Here is a 25,856-nt window from a genome sequence, read left to right on the forward strand (position 1 = left end):
TACAGCCAGCATAGGGCAGGCAGAGTATGGCACACACAGGCAGCCTACAGTGACGCAATGCTGGCACTGCTCCTACAGTCTGCACAATAACTATATATTAAAAAACTTTTTAATTGCAGTACCACCTCAGTATATGTTCTTTTTATAGTCTGCAGGGTTTATTTGTGGGTCTGAGGTGTGAACAGGGAACAATGTGGGTAATTACAGTCTGAGCCTGAGGTGTGAACACTGCAGGGGGTGAACAATGCAGGGATTAAAAGGTGTGAACAACACAGGGGATTACATTTTTAAACAATACAGGGGTTTACAGCCTGAATCTGAGGTGTTAACCATGCAGGGGGCCAGTACTGATACCATTTAATGCTTACTCAAAGGTAAGCCATCAAAGAAGCCAGACAGGTGGGGGGCCACACAGAGGGGGGTCACGGGCCGCCAGTTGGACAGCACTGGCATAACAGAATGGCTCTTTCTATTATGCAAACTGTGGAGAAAACGGAACTTATCCTTGTTTCTCAAACTTCACATTCCCTTCAAAAGGGGCTTTAGTTGGCTTGATGAACAGTTACAATCCATTGTGCGGTTGTTTATTCCATTCCATTTGTAAAGTCACAATGACAATACCCACCACACCCTGAGGTTTTTGAAGAATTGATGGTGAATATATATGTACAGTTGTAAATACCCCTCTAACAAGCCACTTCTGCCTACTAGGAGTAGGCAGAAAAGGCATGTGTCTAGGGTGCAGTTGGCGCTCATTGCAGTCCGAGCGCCAGGTTTATAGCTGTATGGGCCTCACTGGCAACCCAAAACCATTCAGCCTCCACTGAGAACATGCCTTGTGAGCCTACGTTCCCACTTTCTGTTGAGGTTAGATTTGTGCCAGCCTGTATTTTTTTTTAGATTCCTGTGGTTACTTCATAGACTGAGGGCCTGGAGCATGTGCACCTGGACTCACCATTCTTAGTGGTAAGCTAACACCCTTCCTCTAACTGGCTTCTCTGTTCTATGTTATTATGTTTGGCCAGGGGGTCAAATGATCACATAATACAGGTCAAAGCTCTGCTTGGTTAGCAGCCAGTACAGGTATATGGCTAATTTAGTGCCTATATTTGGCACCCCTCAGTGATTTTAGTAACTAAATTCCTGCTCTGCGCCATCATATTTCTCATATCATATTTGTGGTCACTGATGCTTGATGCTGGCACAGTACAGAAATCTGTCAAGTTCTATCCTGCACATGAACCTTCCCATGGAGGAAAAATAGGGTAGCATGGAGCTCAAAGGAAAAGTAGCAAAAGAAGGACGAGCACTGCCTTACGGTAGGAAGTAAGCAATTAGAATCACAGACACCCTTACCTTGCATCTCATTTAACAAATTTTAATGCCACGGATTGCGCATGACTGTTTAACATGCATATATATGGTGGTTTTGCAGTGATATCCAGGGTATGGCTAAGGATCCCAGAACAGTAACAAAATGGAAGAAAACACAAAAGGAGGTGTCTGCTACAAAATTATTTTAGTAAGAAAGCATAGTTAATTAGAAACAAAATTAAGCCGCACAAATCTCAGGCTGGAATACTTAGTAAATCTGGAGTTACAAGTTGCTTATTCTTTTTATGCATTTGCTCTAAATTCTGATCTACCTTCTATTTCAGGCAGAACATGGAGCCTTATACATTAGTCAAATCTTTTCTACTCCAATAGCTGTAAAGAAATCAGTTCAACCTTCCATTTTTACTTTAGTTTTTAGTTAAGAAGACAGCATTAAATCAGTTAAACTGGACCTCCAAGTGGAAATCACATATTATCCCCAGCATATCCGAGGTTATAACAAGAGTGGAAAACAATAAACGATTTGAAACTATGACTGCCTCTATAACCAATAATGTGCAATTAAACGCTAACATATGGTCACCATGGGAAGCCTACTTTGCATCAAACCCACAGGAAAGCTCGGAAATTCATATAAGCACAAACAACACATATGATGGAAGCTGAAAACCAAAACTTAACAAAGATAGGGGTTGCAGAACCACAAAACGCACAAGGTAACAAGACCTGCACCAGATTATGCACTGTTTTATTTGTTCTACAACTGTTGAAACCATGTTACACTCATCTATGTATCAAAAGTAAATTCCAACGAATCAACTGCCAAGATACTCAGATGAGCAATGTTTTATATGTATTATGTATATCACATGACAATTCTTCAAATAAAAAATTTGAGTTACAAAAAAAAAAAAATCAGTTAAACTGGTTCCTAGCTGAGCTTATGATTTAAACACCAGTTTGATTGGTGATTCTGCTAGAACCATAGATGAATGAATGAATGCACCATTGCAAAAGCAGGATGGATGAAGATGTCACAGGGTAGATGTAAATTTCCCCCTTTAAACAGATAGAAATGGCTTCTTTCTTTGTGAAAAGGATTTTGGCACTTGTGCGAGACACCCTGAGTAAAGAAAGGACCTGAGACTTGAAATGAAGTGGGATGTGGCCTTCTTATGCCAGCTACAAAGCTAATTCATTTTATTGCTTCAGTAGTGGGACTCTCAACATCTGCCCTTCATATGGGTTGTTCTTTAACTGCTTTGTGTATTTTGTCACAGATAACTGAATATGGGCACAGACATGCACTAGCACAAGGAAAACAAACCCACACATGTTCATTCAGATAGGAAAGGAAAAAGTGTACAAACACTCAGTCACATACACACAGCTCATTACATACTTGCAAAAATTACACTTCTACAATGTTCTTTTCACCAGTTCACTTTAGGGTATAATACTTTGTTGGCACAAATGGCATTTTGGTGGTAACACCATCCACAATCTTCTTTCTGACTTCAAAACGCACAGCTGTGCCAGCTTTCGCGTATTCTGGTTCCACATACCCCATGGCCACATTCACTCGCAAACTGGGCGAAGGGCAACCGCTGGTCACTTCCCCTGAAGATAGAAGCAGAGAAGGTTTGTTTTTAGGGAATCCAAGCAGTGGTGGAGTGTCCTGAGCCCTGTAAAAAAGCACTTGTAGGGAGAAAGAATATAGAAACCCGTGAGCCACATCCAAATGTAAAAAGAGTTGGGGAGCAACACAAGCATGAAAAATGTACGTGGGGTTACCAAATAAGGGCTGTGATTGGCTATTTGGTAGCCCCTATGTGGACTGGTAGCCTACAGGTGACTCTGTATGGCAGTACACCTGGTTTTTATGCAACCAAAACTTGCCTCCAAGCCAGAAATTCAAGGGACTGGGGCTGTGGGATAGCAGGTATAGTAGGGAGAGATGGTGCCTATAGTAGCAGTGGGGGGATAATAGCCTCTGGGAAGGGACTGTGGCTGTGGGATAGCAGGTATAGTAGGGAGAGATGGTGCCTATAGTAGCAGTGGGGGGATAATAGCCTCTGGGAAGGGACTGTGGCTGTGGGATAGCAGGTATAATAGGGAGAGATGGTGCCTATAGTAGCAGTGGGGGGATAATAGCCTCTGGGAAGGGACTGGGGCTGTGGGATAGCAGGTATAGTAGGGAGAGATGGTGCCTATAGTAGCAGTGGGGGGATAATAGCCTCTGGGAAGGGACTGTGGCTGTGGGATAGCAGGTATAGTAGGGAGAGATGGTGCCTATAGTAGCAGTGGTGGGATAATAGCCTCTGGGAAGGAACTGGGGCTGTGGGATAGCAGGTATAATAGGGAGAGATGGTGCCTATAGTAGCAGTGGGGGGATAATAGCCTCTGGGAAGGAACTGGGGCTGTGGGATAGCAGGTATAGTAGGGAGAGATGGTGCCTATAGTAGCAGTGAGGATAATAGCCTCTGGGAAGGGACTGTGGCTGTGGGATAGCAGGTATAGTAGGGAGAGATGGTGCCTATAGTAGCAGTGGGGGAATAATAGCCTCTGGGAAGGAACTGGGGCTGTGGGATAGCAGGTATAATAGGGAGAGATGGTGCCTATAGTAGCAGTGGGGATAATAGCCTCTGGGAAGGGACTGTGGCTGTGAGATAGCAGGTATAGTAGGGAGAGATGGTGCCTATAGTAGCAGTGGGGATAATAGCCTCTGGGAAGGGACTGTGGCTGTGGGATAGCAGGTATAGTAGGGAGAGATGGTGCCTATAGTAGCAGTGGGGATAATAGCCTCTGGGAAGGGACTGTAGGTATAGAGGTGCCAGACAGCAACATATAAACGTTTATAGCAGTGTTACCCGATCTACAATCCCTTACTTAATACTCAAGTGCAATACCAATACCTACATTGCCCCCACTCACCAATAATGCGCCCCTCTTGGTTCAGGATAGGTGCATGCTGCCGGACAGGAGGTCCTGTTGAGGTCAGACCAACTCGCTTCTGTTTCACTTTTCCTTTAATCTGAGGGACAATTATCGAGGCTCCTGGGAAGTCCATTGCTGTTCTGCGCCGTTTACCTACAATAATGCTATACTATTAAAAACCCCCACACTCCCCTATAATACACTAAGGGGCTGATTTACTAACCCACGAATCCGACCCGAATTGGAAAAGTTCCGACTTGAAAACGAATATTTTGCGACTTTTTCGTATGTTTTGCGATTTTTTCGGATTCTGTACGAATTTTTCGGATCCAATACGATTTTTGCGTAAAAACGCGAGTTTTTCGTATCCATTACGAAAGTTGCGTAAAAAGTTGCGCATTTTGCGTAGCGTTAAAACTTACGCGAAAAGTTGCGCATTTTTCGTAGCGTTAAAACTTACCGCTACGAAAAATGCGCAACTTTTCGCGTAAGTTTTAACGCTACGCAAAATGCGCAACTTTTTACGCAACTTTCGTAATGGATAGGAAAACTCGCGTTTTTACGCAAAAATCGTATTGGATCCGAAAAATTCGTAAAGAATCCGAAAAAATCGCAAAACATACGAAAAAATCGCAAAGTACCGATCATTACGAAAAAAACGCAATCGGACTCCATTCGACCCGTTCGTGGGTAAGTAAATCAGCCCCTAAATGTATTTTCAATTGTAAAATACTTTTTTTTTTTCTTTGCAAACAGTCCAATAATCTTTATTTACAGTGGACACCAAACACTACACACTTAGGACTAAAGGTCCCCATACACGGGCCGATTGTAGCTGCCGATATTGGCCTCTTGGACCGATTTGGCAGCTTATCGGCCCGTGTAGGGGCAGAAACGATGGGTCTGGCCGACCGATATCTGCCCTGAAATTGGGCAAATATCGATCGGGCAGGTTAGAAAATTCAGTCGGATCGGGGACCGCATCGGCTCGTAGATGCGGCCCCCGAACCGACTGCCCCATTGCCGCTGTTAGAATTTGATCGTTTGGCCCCAGGGCCAAATGATCGAATTCACCTACATGTTACCCGATATCGCCCACCCGTAGGTGGGGATATCGGGTAAAGATCTGCCCGTGTATGGGCAGCTTTAGGCCATGACACATGCTAGACATAGTTTTGTGACTTAAAGGCTTGTTCCTGGTATTGATCTTTGCCTCTAAATATTCTTTTGGCTGGCCATGACTCCTTACTCACAAAGCCAGTCTCCTTAACCTGCTAGCCAATATCAGGATGACTTAACATTTGAGGATTTTAACACCTATAGGAGGGTTTAGAACAGGAAATGAGAAGGATCACAGGATCAAAAACAAATACACACACAATTCAAGCCTCTTATACCGTAATGGACAAAGCTGTGTACCATGACCATAATTAGATATTTCTCTGTTACTGCTCTCATTAGACAAAAATAAAAAGGAAATTAAAAAAGTTTAGTGTCGGCTTAGGCTCTGCAACTTATCCTGTTTTTTCCCCAACTCATCCTAATATTATATCCTACAGTTCTTTCATTTATAATCTGTTCTGCATCAAAGACCGAAGCCTTCTTTCCATAAACCAATCTTTTATGTCTTACATACCAAGAGTCCACACCAAGCTGGCTTCCACTGGAGAGGTGGTCTCATCAATGTCATTGCCATACAGGCATAAGCCAGCCTCTAGGCGCAAACTGTCCCGTGCTGCCAGGCCAGCCAACTTCACATCACTGTTCTGCAGCAGCTTGTCAGCCAACTCCACTGCCCGCTGAGCTGGCACAGAGATCTATGAAAGGTAGAAACAGGTGGTGTGTAAAACAGGGAAACTGTGCTAGCAGCTCAGTACAAACCTATTTCAAAGGATGTGATAACTGGAATACAGCTTATTTGTGACTTATCAAGTTATTATCACTTAAAGATAATTCAGAATACTTGTTATTATTAAGTGCTCACTAGCTCTCCTTGCAATGGTAGGGAGAGACAAAATCATTCCCACCGGGCCACCTAAAGGCCAGGTAGCAGAAAAGGTGCTTAATCACAGATAAGAGTCTGGCTGCCAATTTTGCCTTCCTTGGCCAAAATGGATCAATATAAGACACATTCAGGTATCCATTGTGAAAAAAGGAAAATCCAGTTGTCCAAAGACCTCTTGGTACAATTAATGTATTATGTAGCTGACAACACTGGGCTACTCCAGGCCCTAAGACATCATGGTAACTGATGCCCTCAGCCAGTGGCAAATGTACCATCTATATTCTGTCAAACTTGGCTTTTAGTTTTGAATAAAAGCTTATTAAATCATAAAAAATGTTTATGCTGGTCTATACTTATAAGGATGAATGTGGGCCGCCATTAAGCTTTCTTAAGCAAAATTTCACCCAAGCTTTAAAGAAACATTGCCCCCCAGTGGTTAAATACCTAGATAAATTATCAAGTGTTTGCTCAGATTAACCAGCTATTAATTTTGACTGCAACATCTGAGACAAAGGACTAACCTTTAGATGGGAGCAAAATATTACATTCATATAGCTCGATACATAGGAGAGTAACGTTACCTTGTTAATGACTAAGGACATTTCCATGGGTGTGTCAGATTGGTAAGTCACAATTAGATGTTATGTGAGGTGCACACATCCCATACGAGCAGGATGTATAGTCCCACTACTGTACAGTGCTGCATACATAATTAGTGCTTTATAAATAAAGATATACATACCAGCAGCCATGATAAAAGCTGGGAGTTACAATACAAATAGGTAGATTATTGGTCTTTTCTATAACCAAAGGAAGCCCATGCTAATCATTATTCAAGCAGGCAAATGTCTTATCTCTACAATGTTTTATAATGCTCTTGCGCACCATAGTATTAATTGACTGCCTGGAATCACGAGACACGGATCTGCCAGTCAGATAATGGCATGGTATACAGGTGCATACTACTATTTGACTGCTTGGTTTTTTGTCACTGGAGGGCTGCCAAAGTGGCCATTAAATGTATGAGAAATGTCATCTAGGGTAAGTGGGAGTGCAGCACAAACAGGACACGAGATGTGGCACTAACTGGTATCCTGCCCCTTAATTCACCATCATCGAGTTTCCTATCAAAATGTTTTGTACAAACCTTATTGGAAGCCCTCTGGTGAACATGTTCTGAGCAGCCACAATTACAGCTGTTTGTGGTAAAATTGGTTTATGCACCTTAGCAGCTGTTAATTCCACCATTCAGAATGCAGTTTCACCCCCTACCTTGGAATGAGAATCCAATCCCAGCATGGATGATACCAATACCATGAGCAGGTACTTGAGCACAATTGGTGCAACCCCCACCAGAGGTTTTGTGATTATTGAGTAATCCCACATAGAGGGACTGAGTAATACTTGTGAAAAGAGAGGAAAAAAGATTAAGGAATTCTTGCCGTTTGACACAGTTCACAAGGGGCACAAGGGCTTGCAGCTTTGCAGCGTTAGTTTGTGCAGCCTTAGGCCATATAAGATTAGAAAAATAATCACTTGTTGTATTTTTCTTATACCCCTTTAGACTGCTACCCTAGGCTTGGACTTCTTGACTCTTTGGCAAATATTTCAATGACTGTTGATTAGTGGGGCTTTGTTTAACTTATTCTTTGTCTGTACCTCCACACCATCTTCCCCTGTGTATCCGCAGCGAGTCACTCTGCAGCCAGGGATACCAAACACTGCTGTGTAGACACTGGTCATAAATGGTAGCTTGGAGAGATCGTCATTCATTCCAGCCTGGAGAACGCGCGCAGAAAGGGGACCTGAAAACCCACAGAACAGTAGATTTAGCTTCACTTTCAGCAGCTCGAGTCACAATTAAAGCACTGACAATAGAAATGAATTCCAGCTAATATAAATTAAAAGCAGCACTTGTGCAACTTGGCTAGCTCACATATGTTTATGGGTGAAAACACACAGAGCTGCTTAGTAGCAGCTACTTGTCATGGCTACTTAAATAGACTTAAATTGTCTCTTTGTGTGTTTTAGCATTTCTCAGTATTGCAGGGTATTTTCTGGCATTTAGTAGCCGTGACAAGTAGCTGCTACTAAGTAGCTCAGTGTGTCTTTGCCCTTAGAATTACCACTTCTAAGCAACTTTTCATTTGGTCTTCATTATTTATTCTTTATAGTAATTTATTTATTTGCCTTCTTCTGACGCTTCCCAACTTTCAAATGGGGGTCCCTGACACAAGCAGCTAATGAACTATTGCTCTGTGTTATTCTTACTATTATTTTTTATTACTTATTTTTCTAGCAAGGTCCTCTCCTATTCGTATACCAGTCTATATCATTCAATCCCTAGTTGCTAAGGTAACTTTAACCCTAGATAACTGCTGAAATTCCAATTTGGAAAGTTGCTGAACAATAAGTGAAATAATTAATAAACCAAAAATAACAAAAAATAATGATCAATTGCACATTGTCTTAAAATATTACTCTTTACATCATACTAAAATTTAACTCAAAGGTGGCCACCCATGTGGTAGACCAAAATGAGCTGATCAATTGGCCATCAGATGATAATAGGGGCCTACACAGGCCTGTCCAATCGATATCCGGCCATTCTAACATTACAGAGTAGTTTATTATGAGAGATATATACATTGACATTTTCTAGTTCTCTTAGCATATTTGAGATATAGTATTTAGGAGGCCATAAACCATTTTCTGGCTCAGCTGCAATATGAATATGAATACAGTTAATAAAGAGCTAATGTTATACACATCTCGATGGTGGCAAAAATAACAACCGTTACCTTGCACTGCCAGAAGAGCACAATCAATGTGTTCCAGATCCACATCTCGCCCAGCAGCTTTGAACTCCTGCAACTTATTCTGTATGGGAAATAAAAAAATAGATTCAGAGTTAAATGAACTCTGAACAACTGCCCCTGAATCTTTCACCAACTGTAAGTCATCATCTATTCATATCTCCCCATGCAGAAGAGAAAGTCACCAGCATGTGGGCAGAGTCCTTCTCAGCACAGCCAGCGTTGGACACTACATAGAGATACCCATCCGAGGTGTTGGTGACTATGAGATCATCGATTATACCACCCTTCTCATTGGTGAAGAGAGACAATGTGCCCTGCCAAAAAGAAGGAAAGGGGCAAAATTTTAATGTTCCTGGAAAATTAACAAATGTCTATTTTGCTCCTACATGTTCTTGAAATAATATCCCAGTTTATTGGGATTATCGTGTAACCAGGACCTGGCTAATAACAGAAGTGGAGACAAATTTCAGGCTTCCTCTAACCAGGATCATGGGACAAGAGAAAAAATGGAACACAAATAACATTATTAGTGCAGGGATCCCCAACCTTGTGTTCTTATGAGCCACACTAAGATGTGTTGGTGAGCCAAACACACATGAAAGAAGTTCTTTGGGGATGCTAAATAAGGACTGTGATTAGTTATTTGGTTGCATCATGTAAACTGCTAGCCTGCAGGAGGCTCTGCTTGGAGTGAAACTGCATCTCTGTGCTTCCAAAACTTGGCTCCAAGCCAGAAATTTTAAAAAGGGCACCAACTTTGAGGCCACTGGGACCAATATCAAAGGGGATAGTGAGCAACATGTTGCTTGAGAGCCACTGGTTGGGATCACTGATTTAGTGTAACTAAAAGTGTAACTTAAAGCAAATAAAATTCCCTTTCTAGGGGCCTACTAGTTTCACCAGGTTCCCATAAAATACGTTTGTATGTAAATATTAAAGGATTTGGTGAAAATCATTGCTGGGTAGACAATAAAATAACAGAGAAACTGACAAATATTTATGAAAAAAATCAGCTGATTTAGTTAATGAGAGTGCCATTGCTGAGACATAGTATCTATGAGCCCTGTGCAGCAGAGGGCTGCTTTAATCACGGGAAAGCCCTCCATGTAACAAAAGCCATATTTATCCAAATATACCAGTACAATGCAACAGCAGCTAAATACCTAACAAGAGCTAATAATGTTCAAATGTTAGAAATATGTTAGGATAAAATATGTTGATGAGAGGTCAGCAGTAGTCTCACCTGGTTCTCCTTCAGCTCTCCAATATCTGCCACCACCAGGCTCTCCATAAAGGGTATCCGATCCTTCCCTAGGACTTTGGTCTGTAAAAGGAATACATTGGTTCAAAGGGCAACAGAATATCACAGAGTGGCATGCATCCTGTAGAAAGAAAACTACTGAAGGATGATTGGCTAAAGAAATCAAACAGTACTAGTACAACAATACTAAGGGAGAGTAATGAGCTGGTCCTTTATGTACCAAACCCATTGAAAATTAAGTTACCTGCAGCATGTGGGAAACATCAAACACAGAACAGTGTTGGCGGGTATGGAGATGGGAGGCAATGTGTGTGTCTTTGTACTGTACTGGAAGCTTCCAGCCTGCAAATTCAACCATCTTGCCGCCATGCTCACGGTGAAAGTCATACAGTGGTGTCTGGCGAGGGGGATTTGTCTGTAAACAAAATTGTAGCACAACTGATAAACAGTTTCCCCAAACCCATTCAGGATGCAATCAGCAGTGAGTGGCATTCACATTGCTGATACAAGCTGGCAGTGAACCAAAAGCCCGAAGTGACCTAAGCAAGAAGCAAGCTACATGGAAAAAAACTTGAGCATCTCGGGGTAAACAGGATAAGATGAGCAGAACAGCCACCCAGATGCCACTGCTATAAATTCTTGCAGGCTTCTGCATTTTATGCAGGTCTGCTACTCTGACCTGTGCTTTGTCATGCAAAGTGCCAGCTAAGCATTTCTCTCGCTACATGCTGGCCTTTTACAATCATGTTTCCTGACTGACAAATGGGGATCTTATGAAACCACTGCAAAGTTTTCTGTCTTGTCCTGGCAACTGGACATTGGTTTGTTGTTATCATTCAGAGCTTAACTGATTCTGCAGAATGCACTGGTATATATTATATAAATATATTTATATGAATAAATAAAAATGATTTTATTTGCCAAAGACCCTTGAGTGCAGAACTTTTTTTTGCTTATATCAGATAACTGACATAAAAAATGTGCTGTGAACTATCAGAAAGAAGATGGGGAGCTGCTGGGGGAAGTAGCAAAACTAAAAACCTATGGGCTGGATGCCCCCCTCCCCCTTACTGCAAATGCACTGGAACGGGTATGGAATCAGTTATCCGGAAACCCATTATCCAGAAATCTCTGAATTACGGAAAGCCCATCTGCCATAGACTCCATTTTAATCAAATGAGTCATAATTGTAAAACTAATTTCCTTTTTCTCTGTAATAATAAAACAGTACCTTGTAATTGATCCCAACTAAAATATAATGAATCCTTATTGGATGCAAAACAATTCTATTGGGTTTAATTAATGTTTTATTGATTTTTTAGTAGACTTAAGGTATGGAGATCCAAATTATATTATAATATTATAATTATAAGACCCCTTATCTGGAATACCCTTGTCCCGAGCATTCTGGATAATGGGTCCTATACCTGTATGCGTATATACACCTACCAGCCTCAGTGTTCTGCAGTATCTCCGGCAAGCCCCATGGGGACCCTTGTGCAGTCTCAACCCCTGGCAGGCACCCAATCATGCCACCTACCAGCTTGGAAAACCTTAACTTAGTGCCGCATCCACCCTCACCCTGGCAACCCAGGCACCAAATCACCCTGCAGCACCAGACCTAGACCAAAGAATGAATGTTGGGGGAATACAGACAGAAGAGGTACTGCTCAGCACCCCCTACACTGTGCCCTAGGCATGCACCTTTGTGCCTACCCCTCGTTATTACCATGTGAGGGGCATATTCTGAGGCGTAGTGGTCACTGCTAAAGGACTGTAGTAGCACGGGGCTAATACAGAACCCAGAATATAATGTGTAGAACTTCTAGCCTAATTATTGATTGAGCTTAAGTTCTGCTCCTAGACCTTTTCTTACTTTATACCAAGCAAAGCCATTGAAAGGCTGCTTCCTTATTTTAAGTTGGGGATTGATAATAAAACTGCAACGAAGGAGGTTGCTGGCAATCTGGATTTGAGCAAACATGCAGTTAGCTGTTGTGAATAATTGCATCTTATATGTGATAGCAGTTGTTCGGAGTGGCAACCTATACACTACAGATGCAGGTGCTTGTGTGGGCACAGAAACTCACAACTTATACATGCTATTCTAACCATGGAACAGGGAGAGCTGCAACCTGTGCCAAAAATGCAGTGTAAAACATGAGTGTGAGGAGGTATCAGTAAGTAATAACACAATCCATAAATCTAGGAAATATTGCAAAATCAGCTCTGTGCTGATCCTTCCCCCTCTTACAGGCCAGCTGGCATCTGTATGAAAAACAGCAGTATGACTAATCCATGGTCACATGCAACTGCTAAAACTAACAAATATCTCTGAAATATAACTTCCCATGTTTTACCAGAAATTACCCTTTGTGGCCCAGAGCACTAGGAGCAGATTCACAGGTTTCTTTGGTAATAGGATGCCTGATATCTCCAGGTCACAGTCTGACTGTCAATCTCCATACTCAGCTATTCTGCAACCTTTGCACTCAGCTACACCGACCTGTACAAACTGACAGACCACTGAATCCCAATGAAGTGCCTGGCACAGGCTTCCAGGGCAACTTCACCCAAACCTGGCCCCAGGGTCTCATAATAAAGGAGGTAGTCAAGTGGATGAGTAAAATAGGGTCATACCAGCAGATCCATGTGGGTATACAGAATATATTCACTGTTTGTCGGACTGAAGCTGCTTTTAAAGACCCAGTATGTAGGTTTGTGTACCCCAACTATGCCAGATACTTTGTAAATTAAATCATGGGGTACACCCTGTAACACTACTGATCTGCAGCAGCTATATACTCACTCCCCTATGGGACCCTAATTGCCTAAATTTCTAAATAACATCGAATTAAAATCATGCAACTTAATAACCATCATATATCTGAAAGTTAGTAAATATAATTGGGCCCCCATCAAAGTTTAAGAAGCCTTAGATCTCTATACTGCAAATCAGCAAACTTTATGAAGCGCGATTATAATGTTATTTCTGCGTCACATTCAGTGTCAGGGAGAGAGGTGAGGTTAGCGATACCTGGCTGCTACTGTAGCTCCTCTCTTGCAACCTACTTCCAGCTGCCCCAGATCGCAGCGCTCTAACACCGACCCAGCGCAACCACTGCATCCTACTTGTACAGCTTCAGCCTGATGGACTGCGCATGCGCGGAGCGCACACACCCCCAGAAACGCTGCATATGCGCGGAGTGGGCGTTTTTTTGGTTCCCGGCTGCACCTGCCCCTCCGTAGCGCTAATCTGATTGGCTGGAATTAGCGGACACGCTGGGCTCTCTGCTGATTTTCTAGAATCTGACGCACACAAGTATGTCATGATAATTTTCGGAGTGGTAACTTTGGTGGGATGTTTCTCGGTTCTTGGGAACATTTTATGCTTAATATATCTTTTTATTTGGGTGATTGCCCGGGGTTAACTGGGTTGAACACTTATTCAGGGAGCCATAAATCCAAATGGGCAAGTGAGCGGCCATTACCCCATCTCTGATGTTAAAGGGGTATTTCACCTTCAAGATAACTTTTAGGGGCGTATTTATTATGATGTGTAAAACTAATTCGCCGAAAAAACGGAGTAAAAAGCTGTGTAAAATAAATGGAAAAGATCGCCATCTGAACGCCGGATATTACGCAGTTATTTTCCATAAGTTCCGGTGGAAGAAAAAACGCGTAAAGCAATTACGCCGTTTTTACGCCATTTTTACACGGCGAAGCCTGGCGATGTGTGGCGAATTTTCTCTCCGTTTTTTAAACAGCATAATAAATATGCCCCTTAAGTGTGCTATAGAAAGTCCTATTCTTAGCAACTTTTCAATTGGTCTTCATTTGAATTCTTTATAGTTTGTGAATTAGTTGTAGTCTTCAGATGGGAATCGCCTACCCCACCAAAAAAAAACAACTATTGTTATATAAAGCCAGCGCCAGATTGCTGTTAAGGGCCCCCCCATGTGTATCCTTATTCTTTTCACTCACATACAGAGCACTGGGGACAGGACGTGCGGCTGGGCAGCCCCTAAATTTATACCACCCTAGGCCCCGGGCCTTTGTGGCCTCGTCACAAATCTGGGACTATATAAAGCGCCAATGTGATTGTTATTACTATTTTCCATTACTTTTCTTTCTATTCAGGCCCTCCTCTATTTATATTTCGGTCTCATTTAAACTACTGCCTGGTTGCTAAGGTATACTGCAGCCTAGCAACCTGATAGCTGCTAAAATCCCGAACTAGAAAGCTGCTGAGAAAAAAGCTAAAGAAATAAAAAAAACAGCAAAAATGTAAACCATTTGCAAATGTGAATGTTTATGTAGGGACCCAAAGGGTTAACATGCCCCTATGGCCTTAAACCCTACAACGTCCTCATTTCTGCTGTTACTGGGCAACGACCCATGTATCAGTTTAGAGTTTGCCTTATTGGTTATTTGGTTTGACCACACCTCTTGCACTCTCATATAGTGTTTAGCAGGAGGGTGTGTCTTCCTCTTTGGCTGCAACTGCTGACCCAGCTGGAAGTCTCACAAACCTGGGATCAACAGGGCCCCAGTAAAGCCATACTTTGCCCTAGAGTCTTTACCTACTCTAGAGAAGTTGGGACAGGGACCCCGTGAATGAGGACCAGTTAGATCAGTTAGTTACTCTTGTCAAGCACTTTCTAGGAAAGTGAGATAGAGAGGGAAAGAAGCAAGAGCAGTTTCGGCTCCACCAAGTAGCTGGAGGTACCCTTCCATACATGCAATGTTGCCTTAGCATAGGGCCACGGTTAAGACATAGGAGGCAGGCAGTATCTGAACCCTGATCCACAGTTGGCTGTGGGACCCTGAAGGCTAGAGGTATTCAACCTGAGGACTGAGGTATCTATCCTGACTGTTTCCAAAGGGGTGCTAAGCTGACCAGGTGCATTTACCCTGCCCAGACCCAAGAGGAGGTGGGATAAACTGGCATGCATCCTCTCTCTGCTCTCCTCAGAGTATTACTATCATATAACAGCTGTATCTGAGTATATTGCCATAACCCTGCATATTGATTGTCTCTGACAATAAACCAGTTCTATTGTTCAACTGCAAGAACCTTCTGGTGCCCATTTTTGTTATGTTGCATTGTACACAGCGACAGTGGGTTGTAGTTGCACTACAACCTAGCTCCGTTGGTCACTTCCACATAGTGAAGGCCCATCCTGAAGGATTGAGTCACATGTGCCCCATGCTCTAAAACCTATACTAGCCATGGATTGGCTGGTTTACAGCCAAATAGGGGTTACATTTACATCATACTAAAAGTTGATTTAAAGGGGTGGTTTACCTTTAAGTTACAATTTAGTATGTTATTGAATGGACAGTTTTTCTAACCTTCAGTTCAGGGTCACTGACCCCCGGGAAGCTAAAAAACCATTGCTCTGTGAGGCAATAACAATGTTATTTTTCTGTTATTTTTTATTTTTCTATTCAGGTCCTCCCCTATAAATATATTTATATTCATTCAAAGCACTCCTTGCTAAGGTAATTAGCAACAAACTGCTGAAATTCCAAACTTGAAAGCTGCTAAAAAAATGGTGAAATAATAAAAAAAAAAAAAAAAAAAAAATAATAAAAAAATGAAGACCAATTGCAAATTCTCAGAATATTACTCTTTACATCATACTAAAAGTTAACTTAAAGATGAACAATCACTTTAAACTGGAAACACTTGGGTGGTAATAGGCCCATGTGGCTTTGTCCTTGGAGCAGAGTTTTTGGGTTTAGGCCCTATGTCTTATAATAGGGTTGCAACCTTGCAAGAATCAAAAGCACTATTGTAAGATCTGCTCGTTTGTCAAGGTTGTTAAATGAGATCTTTGCCTGACTGGGAGAGAACTATATCAACACACCGGATTTTCAAACCTGCCCAATAGTTATGAACCTGATTTCTGCCCAGGTATCTGTCATGGAGGCCACTGGGAGAAGCCTGCATTTTGGGAACCATCGCATTTGAGCACAGTATATACCACTCTGCAATTTGAACCTAGTAGCTAATTAAAAGTGTTATTTCACTGCTTACCTGCTACACTGGGCTGGCACGCTTCAAAAAACTCACAAGCCCGGGGTACTGTTTGAGGAGCACTGCCACTGAGGTGTCCTGAACAAATCCCATGTGTAGTACAAAACTTTTTTTGCCAATTTCTGTATTGTTTGTGCTTGCAGCTTCCATAGGCACTGAGGATGTCTGGGTTACACCAGGTAGAAATTTTACCTTTCCTTCTTCTTTAAAAAATATGTACAATTTGTGATAGTTGGATGATGGGTGAACCTTTCAAAAACATATTAGGGAAACTAAATTATTTAGAATATGCTGAATCTTTATAATTGGCCAATAAAGACCTTTCTGCTGCCCAAGGTGGAAAAGCTTAGCCACCCTGCTTCCCACACCCATTGCCTGAACTCTGCCTCTGGACCCAGCCGGGGGTTGAAATCACTGCTGCCCTGACATAGAGTATGCCAAAACAGACAATCGTACTGGTAAAAGGGGATTTTATTCTGACCAGGCCTAGATTAGGATTCAAAATAGGTCCTGGCATTTCAAGTTCAAAGGAGCCTAAGCAGCCCCCCATCAGCCCACTAAATAGTGACTGTCTGTGGCAACTTACAGCAGCCCCTCTGGCATTTGCCAGAACCTACAGATTGCCAGTCTGGGCCTGATTCTGTAAAGTTATTGGTGCTCTCAAGGTGCATGGCACCTTTCAATGTTCTGTCTCCACTGATAGTTATGGTGCACCTCACCTAGTGATGAATATAATGCCTGGTTGCTCACAGTTTTATAACATAAATTCAAGCTCCAAAATACAGCTAAATACTATCTATAGGGTTTATTTACCAAAAAAGAGAAACTGGCCACTATTTGCCTCTGTATACAGGTAGATGATTTTAAGGGCTTATATATCAAGGGGTGTAAGTGACCTTTGATAAATAACGTTAACATTATACACAAGTAAATAGAGTTGTGAATTTCTCTCTGTTGAACAACAGTGAGCTCTATTTCCACCCTTTGGTAAATATGTCCGTGTGTGTTTTCTGGAGTGTGGATTTTATGATTGGTGGCAATTTTATGATTCCATAAAATGACACCAGATAGTTGCAACCAACCCCAGTCCAGGATAAAGTGGGAAAGCACAGCACAGCCAGTGGAAATCAGAAGAGACATCTGCATAGGTTCAGGTGGTGGAATTAACAGAGGCAGCATATCCAAGGGGTGATTGGGACCGGAAGTATTAATGCACTGTTGAGGCTCCTAATTGATGCTTAGTTTCATTATAGGTTTGAGAGAGAGAGGTCATATATGATATAGTTGATGGGTAGGATTCAGGGGGCGTAACTACAGAGAAAGCAGATCCAACAGTTGCAGGGGAGGCCAGGAGTGAAGGGGGCCCAGTGAGGCCCTAATTAACAAGCAATTTCAATATACTGTGGTAGAATAAGTCAAATTGGAAATATATTGGGGCCCTAAATTGAATTTGCTCTGGGGCACATTGAGATCAACTTACGCCACTGGTGTGACTCAAATATTTTTCTTTGGGGGTCCAAAAACTATCGCACAGGCTGAAATGTACGCCCAATAGGAGCGGTTTTATTAATTATGGCGTAATTATCCCTAATTATATATACCTGCTGTCCGATATGGCAGACCAGGTTAAAAACCAAATATCAGATGTTCAAGATTTTAGCATGAAAGCTCCCTTTGCAGTGCAACATTTCTTCAGCCATCAATGTGCTCACAAAACATTTATAGTTATCAAGTGGGAAATGGGGGCAAATGGGATGTGGCTTCCTTTTCAAGGGGTGGAGTTTGATCAGAACAGGTGTTAGGTTAGAGGTGTAGTCATGTTAACATAATCTCTAGGTGCCTCGGGTATAATAAACATTTCTACACTTTGTTAATCACAAGGGACCTTTGCCATAATCTACCATTCAGAAACATACAAATCAATTTATTTTTATTACAAATAAATATAGCATCAGAAGGTGTGGGGCTCAATAAAATTAATAAGTTAGTGATTTGCCATAATACATAATAATTTAACATCCACTATTATTTAGAGACACAAATATATTCAAGCATCCATAATTTTCTGCTCTATTAAACTGATTATTTCCTTCTGAGTGAAGTCAGACTTTCGCCTGCCAGTCGTCATTCCACATACATCAGCATACTGGAGGAAGAAAATCCTGGCTAGGATCTGTGCTCGAAAGCTCTGCCACCTATGTTAAAGATAATTGTAGTGCATGATGTATGGGTTATATGAAATGTGGGTCTGCCTGTTGTTGATGCCCTGATAAAATAGATACCAGATGGATAAAATGTACGTCATTATTCTTGTTCTTCTCTACTTGTATTCCATCGTATCAGTACTGTTCGGTCGCAAACTTTAAGGAAGTTTGTATGGTGCCTTTTTGATTTCACATTCATCAATGCGGAAAGTCTTATTGTTGTTCAAAGTCATGCTTAATCCCTTTAAAAGACTCCAGTAATGCTCATGCCCATGCCTTGGTGATTTCATGTGTATGACAGAAGGTTAATATCATAACACCCATCAACCTGAAAAAAAAATGAAAAATACAATTTCCAAGTGCCAATTGCCACAGGTTAGACCAAGAATCTGCAATCAGTGACTCTCTAATGCTAAATTATAGTTGTTGCTGGCTCTTAAGTTGCTGAACTACTGCTTTCTGCATTCTATGACAGCTTTTGGGTTTCTGGGAGTTGTAAAACAGAAACAGCACAAAAAAATATAGATGACCTGGTTTAAAGGATCCAGGATTCCATATGCAGTAGGAGCAACCTTTAGTGAATGGAGCAGATATGACATATGAAACCATAGACATTTAATTGCAGGGCAGTACAGTATGACTGTAAGATATGCATTTTGTACTCTCAGCTTCTTTATTTCTGAAAGCTATAGGATATAAGGTGTTCTCATTATTGCTACCAGCAGTGGCAATCGAAATTGAAAATGTGGATTATTGTGGGTTGCTCCCCTACTTGCATTATGGCTACTGCCAATGGATAAAGACTGCATTGTTATTGGTTTGACATTCCTGATTTACGTATTAACCCCTTCCTGCTAAACTGCCCATGTTACTTCTCAAGTTAAAGTTTACTCACATCAAACCTCCCAATGCTTGCTGTGCTCTGATTGGCTCTCATCATTTCAGTCAGCACCCACATTTGTTGCACCTCACTGGATACTTTGTCAGGATCTGGGAGGCCCTAGAAAAGGGAAATAAGATCATTAAAAGAGAAAAGATGGAAGGCATATCTTCTTGTTGGACGCCATAAAGGATCAGCAGCTATTGTTCATACTTGTTTCTTGAAAGGGGTCAAAAGGGCATCTCCTTATTCTGTTATTGCATCAAACAGGTCAGAAGGGCACTTAGCCTCACAGCAACAACCAGTAACCAAGCAACTATATGTATAAACCAATACAAAGCATTGTGCTGTTTTATGCTGGATGTGGGTAAAAAAGATAGAACATACGTTTACATTTTATGTTTAATAAGTGCAAAGCTAACCTGTAACCTTTTCCAGAAGTTTCAGCTCAGCTTTGTCAGTGACTGCTGACCATTTGATTATGTGCTTGCCAACAAACAACATAAACTCTTAGCCCCATCATTCCTGCAGAATAAGCATGGCAGCTTCCCCTAAAACTCACTCACCTTGTGTAAATTTTGCAGCTGCTCCTCTTGAGGTAGGTGAGAAAGCCAACATGAGACCCTCTTTTGTGGACTCTTATATAAAGGAGAAGAAATAGATATAAAGTATGTATATTTACACAAGTCAACTGCCCAAGGAAACAAACACAGTTATAATGTGTAATGGTTCCTTGTTTACTTACACATAATGGGAATGAAGGTAGAAAACAAAAATATATTACCCATAAGATAATTTTGAAAAAAAAAACAAAAATCAGTGCATCTTCCAGTTTATGGTCAGCTTAATGTAATAGACTTATCAGAGGTGGTTACTCATTGGTTGCAACTGGTAACTACATAGGTGCAACTTAACATCTACATTTGTAAATTAGCCATGAAGGAGGGCTGAAGAGAGGAGGGTTCCTAAGTACCTGAATGTAGGAAATATAAGGGATGCTGGCACAAATGGAAAATATTTAAGAGAAAATGTAAGCCAAATTCAATCATGGGATGCACTCTGTTCTGAAGTTGTGTCTGGGGTCATGAAATATGTCAGGAGAATGCCTTTGTCTGTAAGGGAGATGTACGTCTGGTACAAGACAACAGATCTATGCATTTTTAGTATATTCTGTTTATGGTAACTGTTAATGAAAACATTCCTCTGCTACAACTGTGCTTTGTTTAGAATTCTGCATACCTGTTTGGCATTGACAATACCTTCTGCAGGTTAAACTGCACCATTAATTTGGTACCTGTTTCTTAGTCGGATTTATTTGCAACTCTTCCAAATTAAAGTTTAGCCAGACAGGAGATGGCTGCCTTAGGATCAGTCGGAGAGAGATGACATGATCTGTATCACACAGCATCTGAAAGCAAATATTAACAGATTATACATTATTCAGAATATTTTAGAATAAATTATGGAGAACCAGTTCTCTTAAATGTAGATTCAAAGTTTTTTCTAAAAGTATTTGCTACTAAATACAGTACCTATGTGGCTGAATCAGAAGCTGAATTCTACTGTATTGTTTGAAAAGTGAACAGAACAGAAAGGGGAAAAACATATTTCTTTCAGTTGTCATTACATATAACTTAAGCACCACTGACATTTTTAACTAAAGTTTATTAGATTAATTTTCTTTTATTATGCTAAAAAAACAAAATTTATTTTGGGGGGGGCAGGGATCCTCTTTTATGTTATATCTGTATTTCTTCCTTTATTTTCAAAAGGCAACAAAGTAAATAAACTCCCTATCACCAAGGTCCTAAATCAAAGTTAAGAAAAGGCCTGTGGAACAAAAAAATGTGGTTACATTAAAACCAAAACTTTAGACAGATGGATGACCTAATTTATAATTTACATTTATCAATTTAATATTTATCAAGCTATGATTGGTGCAATAACCAGTAGCAATCAATTAAAATGAGCTTTGATCAGTCTAGCTGTTAAATCATTGGTTGATATGAACTTAAGTACAGGGATTCCTCTGACTCCTGTTCGTAAGAAAGGACATGATGGTCTTTATTTACTAATAAAACCCATAACAACCTGTTCAAATATGTTGCTGGTTAATGCGCTGGTGCAAAATTGCACCTATGTAATAAAATGGGGTCCCTGTAGTGGCTAAGTTGTCTGTTACCACCTTGGGGTCTCATGAAACCTATTTTTTACTTTTCATAACAAACCATGGTCAGAACTAGGGGTCTGCTTTTCCCTAGTTTTGGCCTATCTGATGTCCATATTCAACATGTGATACAGTCAGTTGTGTGACCAAAGGAGCTTGAGGATGCAGGGTGCTTGTCTTGAGCACCCATAACCCTAGGCCCGGCACTAAAACCTTGTGTCTTTCAATAACCCTGTTACTCACATGTGTCAGTTGGTGACATCTTCAGCCATTGCTACTGCAGCAGTGGAACAAAGACAGGCAAATACCTCACATAAATAGTGTTGCAGCTTATCAGTTCTTTGGCTAAACCTCTGGCTGACATCACTTCAGGCCATGCGAAATGGCCCGAGAGAGGAGGGTGGCTTTTCATTTTATCATATTAAAAGGGAAACTGTTGTTCTTTTAACAAAACTCAGTACAGCTATGGAATTCATTATCCGAAAACTTGTTACCCAGAGAGCTCCAAGTTACAGGAAGGCCATATCCCATTGACTCCAATCTAATCAATTTTTTAATTTTTCTCTGTAATAATAAAACAATACCTTGTGCTTGATCCCAACCAAAATATAATTAAACCTTATTGTAGGTAAAACAACCTTATTGGATTTATTTTATATTCTAAATAGTCGCAACTCCCAGGATGCAATGTTGACAGTAGATCTTGATTGCTGTAGTTCTATAAAGGTGGACATACATGTTAATATCCATCGTTTAGCGAGGTCGCCATATGCACCGTCAGATTGAGGACTGCTGACACAATCCTTATCCGATGGGAAAATCAAGATCTGGACAATTTTAGGCCAGATATCGTCGGAGGTGCCCATACACAGGCATATAAGCTGCATATAATCGGCTGGGAGGACCCAAATTGGCAGCCGAAATCTGCCCATATATGGCCACCTTTACAGCTAAAGTCTGCATTTCCTTGCTTTGTTGCATTTTGTCCTTTGCATCCTGTTCCTTCTCACCTGGTGTCTCTGCAGTGACACATAGTCCTGGGATCCCTCCTCTGTGTGTGGATTTGGCATAAGTCGCATATTTCTGATACATGTGTGCCATACAGCAGGACAGGCCACTGTCTCTGAAGGCCTCTTTTGCTGAATCTTAACAGTCAGAAAAGCTGTATAATAATTCTTAAATGTGATCTCCTCAACCTGAGATGCAAGACACAGAGCAGGGAGTATTAATATAACTCTATTTTGCTTATTAATATCTGGTTCATATACGTGCAACTATCATAACAAATCATGGTCCAACACTTAGTACAATTTATCAGGTTAATATTTCACATCATCTCAGCATTGGTTTGACTTTAATGGTTTTTAGAACTGGAGAGGTGACATAAAATAAGCATAGACTATGGTAGTACTGTTCTGCACTTACATCAACAGGCTGATATTTGGGAAACGTGACATCGATGACGTACACACCAGGCCGACTAATTTCAGTCTTCACATCTCCCACCTGCAATGGAACAGGGGGCCTGACTGTGTAGGGGACGGACTCCTGGGCCATTATTTACACTGCAGAGATAAAGGTCTCGTAAGGATTCTAGGCAAAAGTAAAAAATAAACATATGAAAAAAATCATATATTGGTCATTTCCTTTCTTTATTCATGGAATAGCTATACAGTTGACATACAGTAGTGTCTGAAAGTTTATGAACCCTTTGAAATTTTTCACATTTCTATATAGGACACATTTAATTTAACTGCCCATACATGACTAACAATAAAGTAATGTAATCTTATGCATTCTGGGTATTAAACTGTTCAGAGGATTTATATAGAAATGTATTAATGACTGCTAACTTTAAGAACGTTTTGTAGTTCACCTGCCATTTTAAGTAGAAATAAACATATCCCCCAATTCAAATTGCTCAGAATGCATACTTGTGTGGTCAGCTTACTCTCAGGGGCTCTTATGATACTTAAGGGCATGGTAGATGGGGAGATTAATCACCCGTGACAAATCTCCCTTGTTACAGGCAACTAATCTCCCCAATATGGCATCCCACCAGCTTGAATGTAAATCGCCGGTGGCATGGCATATATGGCGCCGCGATTTACCGAAATCACGGAAGTTTCCTCTCAATATCGGGCAGATTAGTTGCCCGCAACAAGGGAGATTTGTCGTGGGCGACTAATCTCCCCGTCTACCATGGCCCTAACACATGCGGTGTGCATATTTTGCAACGGTCACAGGGTCAGTCATGAAAATTCATTTTGGGATTTCATTTTGGGATCTCAATGATCACCCTAGGCATATTGGGCATCAAACTGTTCAGACCTCCTGGAACTGAAACTTAAGACGTTGTCTTTATGCATAAGTATATATGGGGGATAAGATAAGCCTTCTTTGTACTTTAGCTGAGTAAATCTGCAGGCCAGACTTCCAATATATGTTGGTCTTATGCCTTAACCCTTGGTATTACTTTTGGAGATCTCTTTTATTGTGGGTAGTAACACCACTACTCACAATAAATGTTTTGCAGAAAACCTGCTGAAGCTTTTTTCCTATTTTTTTTTATTTCTACAATTGTATTTGGTTGCAGCACAGAGCAACAACTAGGAGCTTAAACTTTTTTCACAAGTATTTTATACAAAGTTCAACAATTTTTATTTTTTGATCCTAATTAAAATTAGTGTGTGCAGATCACTTACATAACTTGGGGCTAGGGAACGTGGATTGATAATTCCCCTATTTTTGGAACATTTGTTCAACTCTACAAAACTGGCCCTCAACCAGCACCCAATCCACTGTTCTCCACCTCCCCAAGGAGGGCTAGACCAACAGCTTAGGAACTGCCGGGGGTGTTTCTGGGCCCCAGGCTGCCCTGAGGTGGTCTCCCGGATGCTACCCCTGCACTCACTCAACTTTGGAGCAGAAAGCATAATAACACTCTGCACTAAAATAGCCAAAATGTTGGTTTGATAACTGGAATTTGCTCTCATAGTTACCAGGAAGGGCTTATTGCTGCCCCTGGTAGCCACTACTCAGCCTGTCTGAGAGCCCACACATGGCATGGCCACCTTCCCCTTGTTCCACTTGCTTAGGCCGTCAGACTGAACAATCAGAACAGCAGGACGTGAGGCCTGTTGCTCTTGAATTCCAATCTGGCACCATCACTGGCATTGGCCATGACAGCACCCCCTCGATCTGGCATACAAGCCCAGATGGTTGGGTTGAGAAGTATGGTTACAATCAGCCAAAATGGTAAGTGTAAGGGCAGGTGTACACGAGGAGATTAGTCGCGCCGCAACAAATCTCTGTTGTCGCGGGTGACTAATCTCCCCGGAATGCCAGTGATGGCATAAGCGGCGCAGCGATTTGCCGTAGTTGTCTTGAGAGGAAACTTCGGCAAATCGCTGAGCCGCGTATACCATCCCACCGGCAATTTACATTCTAGCCGGTGGGATGGCATGGCGGGGAGATTAGTCGCCCTCGGCAAAGAAGATTTGTTGCGGCGCGACTAATCCCCCCCTGTACCCCTGCCCTAAGGGCCGTGACACACGGGAGATTATTTGCGCCATGACAAATCTCCATTGTCACGGGCGACTAATCTCCCTGCAGTGTCATCCCACCAGCTAGACTGTAAATCGCCGGTGGGATGGCATACATGGTGCCGCCATTTGCCAAAGTCGCCTTGAGAGGAAACTTCTGCAAATCGTGACGCTGCATATGCCATCCAACCGGCGATTTACATCCTAGCCAGTGGGATGGCATTGTGGGGAGATTAGTAGCGGCGCAACTAATCTCCCTGTGTGTCATGGCCCTAAAGGTGTAACAGGTACATAAGTACTGGCTCAATGAAGCCACACAACAAATATCGCTGGTAGCAATGGTAAATATAACCATGACACATAGGCAGTTTACATTATCTGTAGATCCCAGAAGACACAAACAAATGGCACTAATCCGGATCAGATGTTCCCCAGCCACTCGATTAAGCGATGAAATCCCGAGCAGCTCAGCGATACAGTTGTACAGTAACACTATAGCAACATGACACTGCACTCGGGCGAATAGGACATTACAGAGCGGAGAAGCACAGCTAAGGCTGCTCCATCTACTGCTAGGCTAAGGGTTCCGCGAATGCTCAGAGAAGAGGAGGCTCAATGTACAGAATGGGACTGACTCGGGGAATCAACACGGAAGCGGAG

At 41.7% G+C, this 25,856-nt stretch overlaps 2 protein-coding genes across 4 annotated transcripts; both read right to left on the reverse strand.

Annotated features, from left to right (window-relative positions):
* Window positions 1–1,850: 1,850 nt before the first annotated feature.
* amt (aminomethyltransferase) lies at window positions 1,851–13,545 on the reverse strand. Its single transcript, XM_002936473.5, has 9 exons — window positions 13,395–13,545; window positions 10,602–10,772; window positions 10,340–10,420; window positions 9,279–9,410; window positions 9,079–9,157; window positions 7,937–8,082; window positions 5,909–6,089; window positions 4,270–4,425; window positions 1,851–2,955 (listed from the first exon to the last, which is right to left on the reverse strand). Exons 1-9 carry the CDS (start codon window positions 13,482–13,484, stop codon window positions 2,777–2,779), a joined length of 1,215 nt encoding a protein of 404 aa, XP_002936519.2. The 5' UTR covers window positions 13,485–13,545; the 3' UTR covers window positions 1,851–2,776.
* Window positions 13,546–18,298: 4,753 nt separating this feature from the next.
* On the reverse strand, window positions 18,299–25,855 carry mst1r (macrophage stimulating 1 receptor). 3 transcript variants are annotated; one of them, NM_001008090.1, is given in 8 exon segments: window positions 18,299–18,932; window positions 19,500–19,604; window positions 20,051–20,122; window positions 20,779–20,892; window positions 22,662–22,847; window positions 23,077–23,216; window positions 25,570–25,753; window positions 25,780–25,844. In NM_001008090.1, coding segments are annotated over 6 exon segments (651 nt in total). In that variant the 5' UTR covers window positions 23,209–23,216; window positions 25,570–25,753; window positions 25,780–25,844; the 3' UTR covers window positions 18,299–18,890.
* Window position 25,856: the final 1 nt, after the last annotated feature.

Source organism: Xenopus tropicalis, chromosome 4 (assembly GCF_000004195.4).
Source record: "Xenopus tropicalis strain Nigerian chromosome 4, UCB_Xtro_10.0, whole genome shotgun sequence".
NCBI classification, from domain to species: Eukaryota; Metazoa; Chordata; class Amphibia; order Anura; family Pipidae; genus Xenopus; species Xenopus tropicalis.

Bases quoted from the DNA above. Each gene is read 5' to 3' on its own strand.
- amt (XM_002936473.5), bottom strand. From the start codon at position 13,484: ATGCAGTGGTTGCGCTGGGTCGGTGTTAGAGCGCTGCGATCTGGGGCA. The intron at 10,773-13,394 runs GTATCGCTAACC...TTTTGTTTACAG, and splicing joins GGAGCTACAGTAGCAGCCAG to ACAAATCCCCCTCGCCAGAC. The intron at 10,421-10,601 runs GTAACTTAATTT...TTCCTTTTACAG, and splicing joins ATGTTTCCCACATGCTGCAG to ACCAAAGTCCTAGGGAAGGA.
- mst1r (XM_031900034.1), bottom strand. From the start codon at position 23,208: ATGGCCCAGGAGTCCGTCCCCTACACAGTCAGGCCCCCTGTTCCATTG. The intron at 22,848-23,076 runs GTAAGTGCAGAA...CTTGCATCTCAG, and splicing joins CCAAATATCAGCCTGTTGAT to GTTGAGGAGATCACATTTAA. The intron at 20,123-20,778 runs GTACCAAATTAA...CCTTTATATAAG, and splicing joins TAAATCCGACTAAGAAACAG to AGTCCACAAAAGAGGGTCTC.